Genomic DNA, 14,389 nt, shown 5'->3' with positions numbered 1-14,389 from the left:
ACAAGCTCTCTCCCATGTGGGAGGGCCCGTTCAAGGTTGTTCATGTTTCCAGGCCCGGCTCCACGCGTTTGGAGACTCAGGAGGGGGTGCCGGTCCAGAACGCATGGAACATCCAGCACCTCCGGAGGTTCTACCCCTAAAAAGGCCCAGAGCTTGTGAAGAAGGCGAATGCCTGTGAAGCTGTCGCGTTTTGGAAAAGGCCCAGAGCCTGTGAAGAAGGCGAATGCCTGTGAAGCTATCGCGTTTTGGAAAAAGCCCAGAGCCTGTGAAGAAGGCGAATGCCTGTGAAGCTGTCGCCTTTTGGAAAAGGCCCAGAGCCTGTGAAGAAGGCGAATGCCTGTGAAGCTGTCGTGTTTTGGAAAAGGCCCAGAGCCTGTGAAGAAGGCGAATGCCTGTGAAGCTGTCGCGTTTTGAAAAAGGCCCAGAGCCTGTGAAGAAGGTGAATGCCTGTGAAGCTGTCGCGTTTTGGAAAAGGCCCAGAGCCTGTGAAGAAGGCGAATGCCTGTGAAGCTGTCGCGTTTTGGAAAGGGTCCGGAGCCTGTGAAGAGGGCAAACGCCCGTGAAGCCTGCTTCCCCCAAGAAAGGCCCGAAGCCTGTGAAGAAGGCCAACGCCTGTGAAGCTCGCCGCCCGTGACACTCTCACGTAATAATGAGTTGGGGCTGTACATGCCCCGGAGTCTCAGGAGCGCCGGCCTCAGGCCCTGGGGCTCCCTCCCACGTCCAGTGGAAGCACTTAGCTCCGCGCTGGTGAGAAGATGTCGAAGACTAGATTAAGTGCCAGACGCGGTTTTTTTATTTGCTTTCCATAGTTGGCTTGTTCATTCTCATTCGAAGTTTTATTGAAGCTGTTGCCGTCTTTGGCTCGTGGTTCTTTGACTTTTTCACTCTCATGCCTCGATTTCTTTTATGCAAGGCCTCGCGAGGGGGGCAGCTGAGCGCCCTCGCAAGTGTTCCTGTCCTAGTCGTTCAAAGGCTTCACGACCTGGGTCCATTACAGGCGCACCCCTCCAGTCCGTGCCCCACGGGCACCGCGACACGAACACAGGGCCTGGGTCGGTCGCCCCCCCATGGCTGGGGCCGGGAACTATCCACGCGCGGGCACGTAGCCGGAAGGCACGATAACAGAAGCAAAGCGATGATTAACAGTAATAACCCAAACACGCCCCCGCGGGGCTCCACGCTACTGTCTTTTTACGCAGGAAAAAGGAAAAGAAAGAACAAATCAGGCGCAGCTCGCCTCACACCGGCCTGCAGAGAAGGCTCGAGCTGCCTCCGGGGCTCAGGCAGACTCCCTCTCGCGCTTCACCGAAACGCGATGGCCGGCAGACACGCTACCACCTCCCAAGCATGTACGACGGCGTGGAGGCTGACCGCGGCCATCGCTAGAAGAGTCGCCACCTGAAGAAGAGCCGGTGAAGCTTGGGGAACCCTGAGCGCCGCCAATCACGCGAGCGCTGTCCTCTCCATCATCGCCGGGGCTGGGTTCCCGGCCGTGGTCGTCGTCCTCAGGGCAGCACCCTGCGCGGCGACCATCTTCCCCAAACACCCTCACGTAGAGGGTGGCATCGCCGTCAAACTTGAAGTGCAGGGTGCATCGACGTCTCAGGCCACGCGCGCGGGCAAACGTCTGCCAACCGCGGGTCAAGGCCAGGCTCCCGGCTGCGGAGACCTCCAGTGAAGCCCATGAGGCCCGGCTGCAGCAGCCGTCTGCCTGAAGCCAGAGGACGCCCGGGGTGTCGGCCGGGATCTCGCCGAGGAGGAAGCGAGGAAGTTGAAGCCGGGTGCTAGTCGGCTCCGCCGACCACACAACGAACTCCGGCAGCACCTCTGCAGTGCGAAAGCGCGGCCTAGGGGGACGCGCGACCTTAGCGCGCGCCCCGGCCGCAGCAGTCCGTCACCGTGCTGGAAATCATCTCCACGGCCGCGGGGAGCTGCCGTGGTGGCCACAGGATGTTTGCGGGGGCGCCCTCGGCCGCGCTTGGGCGGGGGAGAGGCAGGCTCAACCTGGCGAGCCTTCCCCTTCTCTGCGGTCGAGAACCTCCTCGACGGGGCCATGATAAAGAAGGAGAAGCAAGAAGGGATGGACTGGAAGGGCGCGCGCCGTTCCGTACTTATGGCCGGCGAAGGCCAACCGCCGACCTCCACAATCGCAGGTAATCATGACCCGCTTTGCATGCAGAGACTTGTCCAATCCGTGCAGTTGCCGAGGCGCCATGAGGAAGTGGAGACGCCCACGTCCAGTCAACCGCCACGCGGCGCCCAAGGCCGCAGGCTGTTAGGGCCCGCGGCGCTTCGCTCTTGCCCTTTCGCCTCCCTGCACGGCCAGGTCCGGGCGCGCCTTGGACCCGGGGGCTACTGTCGGCGTTCTGAGAACGGGGGTCCTCAGACTTGCCTGCCTGCGGCCTGCGGCATTGCTCAAAGGGGACCCAGCACGGCCCGTCCTCATCAACACAGACCCAAGACCCTCCGAGGGGCCAAGCCTCGCGGGGCGGACGACACGGAGCTTCCTCAGGCACGGCCTCATCAGGTTGGCTCGCAAGGAGGCGGAGATATCAAGGCGGGGTACCTCACGAGGTGCCCGTGATGCAAGCCATGGCGACCAAGGACGCCAGGCGGGCGCCAGCCCGCGCAGCGTCCTCCTTTTCTCTTTGGTGCAAAGGGAGTAAGCGCAGGTGAGAGCATCAAGCAAAGACACCCGTTTCGGTGAAACGAGACCAAGACCGGTCCAACGGCAGGGAAGAAGTCATTGTGGAGCCCAAGCCAACGTCACCACCAGAGTCTTTGACAGGCGAGGACCAACTTTAGTCAGGATAAATGTACCAGATGTTTCCTTTCAAAATGGCCAATTGTTGGCGCCCTTCCCGCTCAATATTTGGGAAGAGGCCCAGGGCCTTTGCCTATAAATAGGACTAGCCACCCCTAAGGTAGGAGGGGGGGGGGGGGAATCGGAGAAGAGAGAGGGAGAAGGGTGACTGAACTCCTCCTAGCAGTTTGTCGCCCCAGCCAGGAACAGACCCTCGCGAGGATGTTCTTTCTTGTATTGCTCATCATCATCAGTTCAAGAGGCAATCCACCACACCACACACTGGAGTAGGGTATTACACCACAACGGTGACCCGAACCAGTATAAACCCTATGTCTGTTGTACTGTTCTTTTCACAGCTTAGATCTTAGCAAGGCGGAGGGGCGCAGATAAAAGGAAGGCGAATTCTCCGCGCGCACCATAGTGTTCGAATCTTAAGGGTCTGCCGGAATCCGAAATCCGACACTGACCATCAGTACTCCATTTATATCGTGAGAAGAAAAGCATGGGGGTGCACGGAATACAGGGAGGGGCACCGAAGAGATGGACCGCATTCAAACTCGCCGCCCAGCCCAGTGCGATCAGTCATCACACGCTACCGCCACGATCGACGGCGACCTGTCATCGACGCAACGTCGGCCTCTCGTCTCGCCTGCTAATCAATACTACGTGTACCACTAGCACCGGCTTTCTGCTGTTCACGTACTTCGTGTTTTTTTTTTCTTTCCCAGACGGAGAACAACGAAATTAGGTACACGTACTTCGTCGTCTAATCACATCACCACGTAGACGTAGCAGTGGTGGTTAGTCCTACTGCCAAGCGTGCATGTGTACGCAGGCACATGTATGTGTGTACATTGATCAGATTGATTGGCTTGTGGTGCTGTACACATTAAATATGTCTGTGCATCGACCTGCCCTGCCCACCAGCACGTCGCTGTGCGCGTATTTGCACCGGCGAAATCTGCAGCTTTATTTCTGATTCACGTTAACCAGCGGTCGGTGCCTCATCAGTAGCAACTCGCAGTAATTGATGGATCATGGATGAATGAATGAATGTAGCTGTTTAAGCTTGCGACAGTATTGATTTCAAGTAAGTACTCCTGTTTAGAGGAGCCTACAACTAATGCGTCATACTGTACATTGGATCCCTCCAGGCTCCAACGTTATACCTCCAAAATATTTGTAAATACTCCGTATGTGGTATCAGCATTTTTTTAAAAATTGAAGGAGAGATGAACAAACAAGCAAGCATTATCATGAATTTTGTTGCGATTGTTCGGAAAGCGAAAATTTCACGAGAATTTGGTGAAAACAGGGAGCACAAATTCTTGTGAAATTCCGGCCTTCCAAGCGGGCCGCTAATCAAACAGGGCCGCCGTAGAACTTTCGAGATCTCAAAGAAAAGAAAACCGATGACGTTTTGCCGGTTGACTAACCAAGAAGCTAATGTGCACTTCTGGTGATGCTAAGATCGTCGTCACCTGCCTTGTCGCCGGCGAGGTCCTCCTCGTCCTTGCCCTGCAGGCTATGGCTTGATGAAGCAGGCGAGCGCGAGGCGTCGCCGTTCCGATCGCCGCATTGCTCCTCTGTCGTTGTGGTGGCGGGAGTGACGTCGCCTTCGCAGCCACATGTGCTGCTGGACGTGCTGGTGCTGGCGGTGCTCCCGCTGCCGCCGCTGGCGCTGGTGGTCGTCATCGTCGTCGCTGTGGTGGTGGTGGTTGGCGCGGCAGAAGAGGACGACGCCGGCGGCGCGGCGAGGCCGACCAGGAGGTCGACGAAGGCGCCGACGATGAGTGCGTGGTTGTGCTTGCCGTTGATCCGGAGGTACCACACGAGGAGCTCCTCCAGCGCTTCCCAGCCGCGCAGCCCGTGCGCGGCCACCATCTCCTCCATGGACGCCCGGAAGTCCCCGTACGGGTCCTCCGAGTCCACCGCCACCGCCACGCTCTCCTCCACCAGCGACGTCGACGCAATCGGCTCCGACTGCGGCTTCTCCTCGGCCTCATCCGCTTGTGCCGCCGACTGCTTCCCAGGCGACAGCGCCAAGATGGAGTTGGACGCCGGGCCCGGAGGGTCGACGAAGAAGCGGTCGGTGGACGTGCGGCCGAGGCTGCGGATCACCGCCTCCGACCACTCCTCCGACGCGGTCGTCGTCGAGAAACCGTCATCGTCATCCAGCTCCAGCACGCCCTGCCCCTCCTCCTCCTCCTCCTCATCGAAGCAGGAGCCGTCGGCGGAGATGTAGTCGAGCTGGTAGACGGAGTTGACCGTCTTGTACATTTCCCCGGCGCCGCCGTGGATGAGCCTCGCCGCAGCCGCGGGGCTCCTGCTGACGGCGGCGGCGGTTCTGCAGGGCCGGCGGCGTTCTTCCTCGCGGAAGGAGGCCGTCTGTGGATTCCGGCACGACGGCCACGGCCACGGCGGAGAAGGCTCGTCGGCGCCGGCGGGGAGCTTGGAGAAGATGGAGGTGAGGCCTTTCTTGCCCATTGGAACCCCACACGGGAGACGAACGAACTGAGGAAGGAGATGAGCTCGAGCGAGCTGTACTGTAGAGAGAGAAAGTAGAGCTGCCGTGGTAATGGAGGGAAACGGGGGCGGCGTGAGGTAGAGAGTAGCTGCAGCAATTAAGAGAGGGAGAGACGACACATGGGGATGGGACCGCGGATCATGTGCCCGTATTTATCTACTCTGTCTCACTCTCTGCGTAGAGTTGTAGACTGTGTGATGCTAATGCAACAAATATTATTTTTGGCGGGAAGCCAATGCAACAGTTGATAGTTGAATCCGTGTCAGCTAGCTCCGGTTTATATTTATCCTACCGGTGGTTACGCAGGTCAGCTCTTCCCAATTTGGAATGCGTTTTTTTTTTTGAAAACCTCTTTGGCCTTTTGAATTGATGAATTTCGTAGGAGTTCGTAGGCTTTTAGTTTTCCAAATATATGTCCTATCAAGACTAATGGACTGTTTCAAACTTCCAAGCATAGCATTTTATCCTATACCTAGATAGTGCAATTTTAAATCCAAAACCATCTTTTCAACAAATGATGCTTTTATTAACTCAAAATGTAGCATCAAGTGGAACATACATATGAAGCGATATCCGGCCTCTGAATAGCTATGCACACAGCCTACAGAAACAAGTTCAACAAAAATAAAAAGGTATAACGACACAATGGCAGCGGTGAAATCCTATGGAACCGACACTAAGTCTATGTCATAGGAGAAAGTGGACCAATCTAAAGATCATGTTGCCATTAATGTTGGGTAAAAACCTCCGTGACCACCTCCCTCCAAACTCGTACGCACCATCTTAAGCAACAGTTGGTACTATGTTCGATGCATCGTAGATCACATACAAAGTATGTGTGTACAACGAAAAGCGACCTGCAAACAAGAAAGTGTTTGCCATTAGAAATAATGCAATTTATACATAGACAATGCGGCTGTAATAAGGCAGACGCTTCCACCCTTATAAGCATATTTAACCTATTTCGTATTTCGTCAAGCCAGTGATCATGTATATTAGCATCACTGATGGACGGATATAGATTGGACACTATTTAAATTACTCATTAGATATTTTATTTTGCTATTTTGCTAAATGGTGAATAAGTAAACCCTTCTCCATTTTGGTGTTTTAGTCTGAGGCCCACCTTCACACTTTGCAGATGGTCTTTTTGTGATATTTGGGAGCTATCTCAATTATTTCACTATTTTTGCCCAATCCTAGTTATCACTCATAGTTCAAACCCATTTATTACATTAAACAGATTTATTTTCTAAATACATATTAAACGAAGTCCAAATAGTTTGATTATTTTTGAATGGCCTTGATATGGTCTAGAGAAGTCACATTTATAATTCCATTCAATTCAAAGTTTGTTTGATGCTCTAACTAAATTATATTTGGTTGCAACCTTTATTTAATAAATTATTTATAATTAAAATTTGCGAAATGAGTCAGCCTACCTTACTGCACATATCCAGCCCCCTAGCCCTTGTGTACAAGGAAAACATTCCCTGTCTTTTTGGAACCAAAATCCTAGGCCTAATCCCCTCTCCATCCACCTTAGATCCAACCCCACCTCAAGATGGGCGTCGGCGCCTGATCCAACGGCCAGGCGCCAGCCACCACTACTACGGACCGGTGAGCCAAAGCGAGCCCTCGCCGATGCCGAGTTGCCTCTCTGCCTCCCATAGCCTCCCCGCGCCACCTACTTCCCAATTACGCGACCATCCCACCTTTCGCCTCTGTCGCCGCTCCGTTGAGGAGCTCTACCGCCGCATGTTCGGCGGTGATGATCTGCAAGTGCATAGACTACAATTGTAGCTTTTTTGAGGAAATGGTCTTTGCCTCCTGTAGAGGCTTGCAGAGATGTGTCTACAAGTTAATTACAATACAAAGCAAAAGGGAAACACAGATTGTAGAATTGCAAGTGATTGGCGGCTAAAAGTAATTAAAGTGCTAGATTGGAATAAAAGGGCAAAGGAGGGTAAGTGGCTCCAATGAAATCGAAGCAGTAAAGCATTCTCAGGGAGTCTAGATTCCCTACTTGTATGTATCTGATGTAACACATGTGAATGCTAGATTCCTTATTAGTATGTATCTAATGTAACACATGTGAACGCACAGTTCTAGGTTTGGAACTAAGCCACTATATATGTTTCTGTAAGTTGGTAGAGCCACGTACAGATACATGCATACATGCCACAACCATGTATCACATACGCCACCACCATTCCTCCCCATAAAAGGTTGCGACAACGATGATTAAGGATCTTCCGTGAACGTAGCTAAGGAGGTATTCGATAATCCGCTATCAAGTGATCATGAAACGAGGGAAATATCTTTTGTGTCACTGCATTACCTCCGCAAATCCACCATTCGTCAATAGTAATAACTTTCACGTCCCTAAGGGAGAATGTTGAGTGGTTGACTTGACCCAATCGGTAAGATTGTTAACATAAACATACAAAGAGGATGTTGAATCCTATCGTTGTTCAACACCTAAACATCCTAGGGTTCGCCCATATCCCCGAGAACCGGGGGTTTTACTTGGACATCAAGAAAAACATCATCAAAGAGGTAATCATGGTGATCATGGACGGATGATCAAAGTAATACACGTAGGGATCAACTTAGGGTTTTGTATTAAAAAGGGATGAATGGATGAAGATGATTGATGTTAGAGTCTCATTGATCGAGAGGACAGCATGGCCGATCCCTTTTATCTATTACCCCTCCGGATCCCTTCCGAAGGCTAGCTAGTGTTCTTGGTTCTTGATTTTTTTATCTCTCTAGTGATGTCCCTAGTGACTTGAAACACCAAGATAAAGTAGTTGACTAGTAGGAGGCAACACCACCTGGTACGAGCGCTGGTACAAGCGGGGGCGCTTGTACCAGGCACCGTCTTCTCTCCATGGAGGCTATGTTTTAGTTGGGAATTGCTCCATTTGATCGTTCCTCTTTATGATAGGTTCGCACGACGTCAATTAATGTGATATTCACCAATATACATGTGTTTCCTCATTTAATGCTACAGATCTCCTTCTTGGTTAAGATCCTTGTAAAAAATCAAACAAAAGGGTGCGTGGACGCGATAAAATTCTGACAAATACTATGACTATGGCACATAACTAAAAGTAAAAAAAAGTGATACAATTTTGGGTCACCAACTCCCCCAAGTTTAGATTTTTGCTTGTCCGCAACTTGAAAGAACAAGGCCATCATGTTCATGAGGTGAGGATAAATGTAAATGAAAGAATCCATTGCACCGAGTCTACATTCACATAAAATACAAGATCATGATGAACACTAGCATATTGTTACCATCAAAAAAGTTATGAAAGCTTCCACTCCTTTAGTAATCGATTCATTAACATAGGTATAGAAACTTTATGCAATAAGTTATCTTTACTTCAACCGAGCAAGTTACGAGGGCTCTCATTACTGTTTAGGAAGCATTTGTACCCTTGATTTATTTTCAGATTTAGCGTTTTTCATTTTCACCTTCTCTCCGGAAGCGGACTTATTTTCCCATGTCACAATCATTTATCTTTAACTTGTAACACGTAAGCTATGCATACTTTACTACCAGGATAAATGAAAAATGAGCCTTGCAAATTTCAACGATCATTCTCAACACTTTGACAACTTTGGGTTTCCCGCTTCTTGCTCTTAATAAATTGTATTCAGAATTACGTCCCAGAACCATACTTTAATCTCATTTGTTCTTAGCTTTCACTATTCAATTGACACTTGAGATGTGGAAGACTTATAATTATGCGAAAGTAAAGATGGAGTAGTTCTAAAACTAGATCTTGCATCTAATATAGTCATCTCAAAAGAGCAATGAAAACTTCTCATCATGCATATCCACTAGTCATCTGGAAAGACTCCAACATGATAAAAAAGAAACTTGGCAATTCAACTTATTATGAGAACAAATTAAGTTAAACTATAAAGTAAACACACATGATGATAAAGAAAGATACAAGGGCTTCAAAATCTCCCCAAGCTTAACATTCTAAGCCGAGGAGATTTGTTCATCCCTCTAGTTGGTGTTACCATGGGTTTTTTCTATAGCAAGCACAGGGTGGCGAGCAAGTGCTTGGTGGAGACGTTCATTGGTTTATTCTAGAACGATGATGCAAGCCTTTAGCATATCCACCTTCTCCTCCGGTTGGGTAACGAGACACAACGAAGAAGCAAGACCCTTTGAGGTGCTCTCACCTATCTTTTCCTCCACCTTCCTAATATGTTCAGGTAAAAGTTCAAGCTGAAGGGATGAACCGTTAGCCATGTATCTCATTGGCGGATGCAATCTTCAAGGTTGTTGCCAATTTGCACATGAAGGATAATGCTCGAAATAAACTAATCTAACTTGGTGAGTTTTTTGGAAATAATCTGTGAGAATAGATGCGTATGGCTACAGATTTCAATGACACAACTGCAGGCATGCATAAGCTCCAACAAATATGACTCCACAATGACAGAAGAACATCCTGAGTTCTCGATAAAATGCAGACCCTTCTGAAGAGCCATGGCCTCCGTTGTTGTAGCATCGAGGAGATGATTTAGAAACCAAAACCTCCTTGTATAGCATGCACATGATCATCCAAGAGCATGGTTGCTGCTGCCTCGGATTCATTCTCAAAGTAAGCCACATCAATATTTAGCTTATAATATTTAGCCATGATATTTACTGTAGTTCTACACTAGCAACAGCCCCAATGTAATTTGATGCAATGGCTTGGATTGCAAAGTTCTATTCACTGGATTCAACATCTGCTCACCCTTAACCGCCTCTCACCGTTGCCACCAAATTTTCCACACCACTACAATGCTGGATACGTACAAACCGAGCTGGCTAAGAATCGACGCCTTTCGTCTCGGACTCCTAAGGCTTTCCTCGAGTAAAATTGAGCCACGTCTTCACACGAATTATTTCGCAACTTCTTCATGGAGTTTCTGATGATCTAGATGGACTTCAACTGATTTCCTTGCTGCTTTGCTAAAATCACTATCATCTCCCATATCGATGTAGTAGAAACCCTAGGAAATTTGATGAGCGAGAGCAAACAACCCACGGAGGAGCACCGAACCAGGGTGGAAAAATTACCAGAATAGACGTTCTTGCAAGATAAAAATCTCGACATGCAAAGGCATTGTCGGATGACAGATAGATTCTCGGTGGATGAAGACACCAATAGAGAACATAGTCATGAGCAACAAAACACGATGTTAAATTATAGTAAAATTCATATGGAGCATTTTTTAGGATTTTTTTGCCGGTGAGTCATTCTATTTCGCATGGGATTCAAAAATTTGTGGAAGATAATATATCTTATCTCACGTTCCAAAAAGTAATTATATGTGTGACATTCCCCTGTTATTTCATACTAAGAGTGAAAGGGCGTGGATGCCGCCTAGAGGGGGGTGAATAAGTTATTTAAAAATAATTACGGTTTAGGTTTGAGTAAATGCAGAAAAAACTAGCATTTAATTTACCAAACATAAAACCTAAATAAATTAGGCTCAACTATGTGCACCACCAACTATGCTAAACAAGTTAAACAACCATGTGATAGCAAAATATATAACTTGATGCACGATGGCTATCACAAAGTAAGTGCATAAGTAAAGGGCTCAGGTAAGAGATAACCGAGACACATATAGACGAAGATGTTCCCAAATACCACAATGGCTCGCCATATTCTCCTCACGCCCTCGCACAATGCAAGGTGTTGTGACTCCACTAAGGGACCCTTGAGGGCGGTCACCAAACCCCGTAAAATTGGAGACCCTTGAGGGCGGTTACTGAACTCGTACAAATTGCCTGGGGCAATGTCCACAACTCAATTGGTGGCTCCCGAAGATTGCCCGAAGTGGTACACCACAATGATTGAGCTTCGTGACAACACAATCGTCTAGGGCGCCCAAGCACCCAAGAGGAACAAGCTCTATGGTATGAATCACCCAAGAGTAATAAGCTACCCAACTTTCACTTCCACTAATAACCATGGAGAACTCAAATCGATGCACCAAATGCAAAGGCGAGAGCACATAGAGTTCTCGAGTCATTCTCTCTCAAATCCTACCACAACAACTAATGCTATAGAGAAATATGAGAGGAAGAAAAAAGAGGAGAGAACACCAAAGAACTCCGGCCAATATGTAGATACAAGAGGTTCCCCTCACTTAGAGGACAGATGGATTGGTGGAAATACATGTCTAGATCTCCTCTTTCTATTCGCTAAAAATAAGAAAGAATCATGGAAGGAATAAAGAGAAAGCAAGCTTCACGATCAAGGTCAACAATGGTGGAGGGTAAACTTGCAACCAGATGCAAGTGTGGAGGTGAAAGAAGGGGGTATTTATACTCCCATGGGGAAAATGACCGTTGTCAGCCCACACCCCCGAGTACCCGGACCATCTAGGGAAAATTGCCTTTAGCCTCGGGCACCCGGTTAGAGCAGAGTCCGAGCAGAGTAGAGGGGCCAGGCACTCGGAATGGACAGAGGGCCACGGGAGACCCCGGGCACCCGGACATGTCTGAGGATATTGGAATCTCTCTATGGTGCCTCTTGGAGCCCATAACAAACTACAAACAGGGAAGAATAGAATTGTCAAAACTTCTGCAAACAAACACGAATTACGAAGAAATCAAGCTTGATAGAAAGCTGTAATGCCCTCGATGCAGATATATCTCCTACGTGTCGAAGCACGACTTAGAGGCATAACCGCATTGAAAGCAATGTCGCAAGTGAGGTAATCTTCGCAAACAACCCATGTACATAAATAAAGGGGAAAGGTACATAGTTGGCTTACACTCGCCACGTCACACAAATACATAAATAAGTCATTACATTCATCCAATACACTCATGGTCCGACTACGGTATCAAAATAAAGATCAACCCCCAAACGCGACAAAGTCCCCGATCGCCCCAACTGGGCACCACTACTGATCATCTAGGAAAGACACAGTAACGACGATAGTCTTCATCGAACTCCCACTTGAGCTCGGTCATGTCATCTGGAGCGGTATCATCGGTCCCTGCATCTGGTTTTGGAAGTAATCTGTGAGTCACGGGGACTCAGCAATCTCGCACCCTCACGATCAAGACTATTTAAGCTTATAGGTAAGGAAAAGGTATGATGTGGAGCTGCAGCAAGCGACTAGCATATATGGTGGCTAACATATTTGCAAAAGAGAGCGAGAAGAGAAGGCAAAAGCACGGTCGAACAACTATGATCAAGAAGTGATCCTAGAACAACCTACGTCAAGCATTACTCCAACACCATGTTCACTTCCCAGACTCCTCCGAGAAAAGACCATCACGGTTACACACGCGGTTGATGCATTTTAATTAAGTTAAGTTTCAGGTTATCTACAACCGGACATTAACAAATTCCCATCTGCCCATAACAGCGGGCACGGCTTTCGAAAGTTCAAATCCCTGCAGGGGAGTCCCAACTTAGCCCATCACAAGCTCTCACGGTCAATGAAGGATATTCCTTCTCCCAAGACAATCCGATCAGACTCGGCATCCTGGTTACAAGACATCCTCGACAATGGTAAAACAAATCCAGCAACACCGCCCGATTGTGCCAACAAATCCCGATAGGAGCTGCATGAAGGAAATATGCCCTAGAGGCAATAATAAAGTTATTATTTATCTCATTATATCATGATAAATGTTTAATATTCATGCTAGAATTGTATTAACCGGAAACATAATACATGTGTGAATACATAGACAAACAGAATGTCACTAGTATGCCTCTACTTGACTAGCTCGTTAATCGAAGATGGTTATGTTTCCTAACCATAAACAAAAGAGTTGTTATTTGATTAAAAGGATCACATCATTAGGAGAATGATGTGATTGACATGACCCATTCCATTAGCTTAGCACCCGATCGTTTAATATGTTGCTATTGCTTTCTTCATGACTTATACATGTTCCTATGACTATGAGATTATGCAACTCCCGTTTGCCGGAGGAACACTTTGTGTGCTACCAAACGTCACAACGTAACTGGGTGATTATAAAGGAGCTCTACAAGTGTCTCCAAAGCTACATGTTGGGTTGGCGTATTTCGAGATTAGGATTTGTCACTCCGATTGTCGGAGAGGTATCTCTGGGCCCTCTCGGTAATGCACATAACATAAGCCTTGCAAGCATTGCAACTAATGAGTTAGTTGTGAGATGATGTATTACGGAATGAGTAAAGAGACTTGCCGGTAACGAGATTGAACTAGGTATTAAGATACCGACGATCGAATCTCGGGCAAGTAACATACCGATGACAAAGGGAACAACGTATGTTGTTATGCGGTCTGACCGATAAAGATCTTCGTAGAATATGTAGGAACCAATATGAGCATCCAGGTTCCGCTATTGGTTATTGACCGGAAAAGTGTCTCGGTCATGTCTACATTGTTCTCGAACCGTAGGGTCCGCACGCTTAACGTTACGATGACAGTTTCATTATGAGTTTATATATTTTGATGTACCGAAGGTTGTTCGGAGTCCCGGATGTGATCATGGACATGACGAGGAGTCTCGAAATCGTCGAGATATAAAGATCGATATATTGGAAGCCTATATTTGGATATCGGAATCGTTCCGGGTGAAATCGGGATTTTACCGGAGTACCGGGGGGTTACCGGAACCCCCTCGGGGGTTATTGGGCCTACATGGGCCCTAAGGGAGAAGAGGAAAGGAGGCAAGAGGTGGCCGCGCGCCCCTCCCCTCCCTAGTCCGAATAGGACAAGGAGAGGGGGGCAGCGCCCCCCTTTTCTTTCCCTCTTCCTCCTCTTTCCCACTTCTCCTTCTCCAACTAGGAAAGAAGGGAGTGCTACTCCCGGTGGGAGTAGGACTCCCCCTTGGCGCGCCCTCCTTGGCCGCCCGCCCCCTCCCCTTGGCTCCTTTATATACGGGGGCAAAGGGGCGCCCTAAGACACACAAGTTGATCTTCGTGATCGTTCATTAGCCGTGTGCGGTGCCCCCCTCCACCATATTCCACCTCGGCCATATTGTAGCGGTGCTTCGGCGAAGCCCTGCGACGGTTGAA

The 14,389-nt window shown here is 48.7% G+C and overlaps 1 protein-coding gene across 1 annotated transcript; it reads right to left on the bottom strand.

Moving 5' to 3' along the window:
- Positions 1-4,039: 4,039 nt before the first annotated feature.
- LOC125553679 (transcription repressor OFP13-like) lies at positions 4,040-5,463 on the bottom strand. The gene has a single exon (XM_048717426.1). The coding sequence runs from the start codon at positions 5,291-5,293 to the stop codon at positions 4,250-4,252; it is 1,044 nt and encodes a 347-aa protein (XP_048573383.1). The 5' UTR covers positions 5,294-5,463; the 3' UTR covers positions 4,040-4,249.
- Positions 5,464-14,389: the final 8,926 nt, after the last annotated feature.

This window comes from Triticum urartu, chromosome 4 (genome assembly GCF_003073215.2).
Source record: "Triticum urartu cultivar G1812 chromosome 4, Tu2.1, whole genome shotgun sequence".
Taxonomy (NCBI): domain Eukaryota; kingdom Viridiplantae; phylum Streptophyta; class Magnoliopsida; order Poales; family Poaceae; genus Triticum; species Triticum urartu.
The sequence above is the reverse complement of the archived record's forward strand: the minus strand, read 5'-3'. Positions and strand labels throughout refer to the sequence as shown.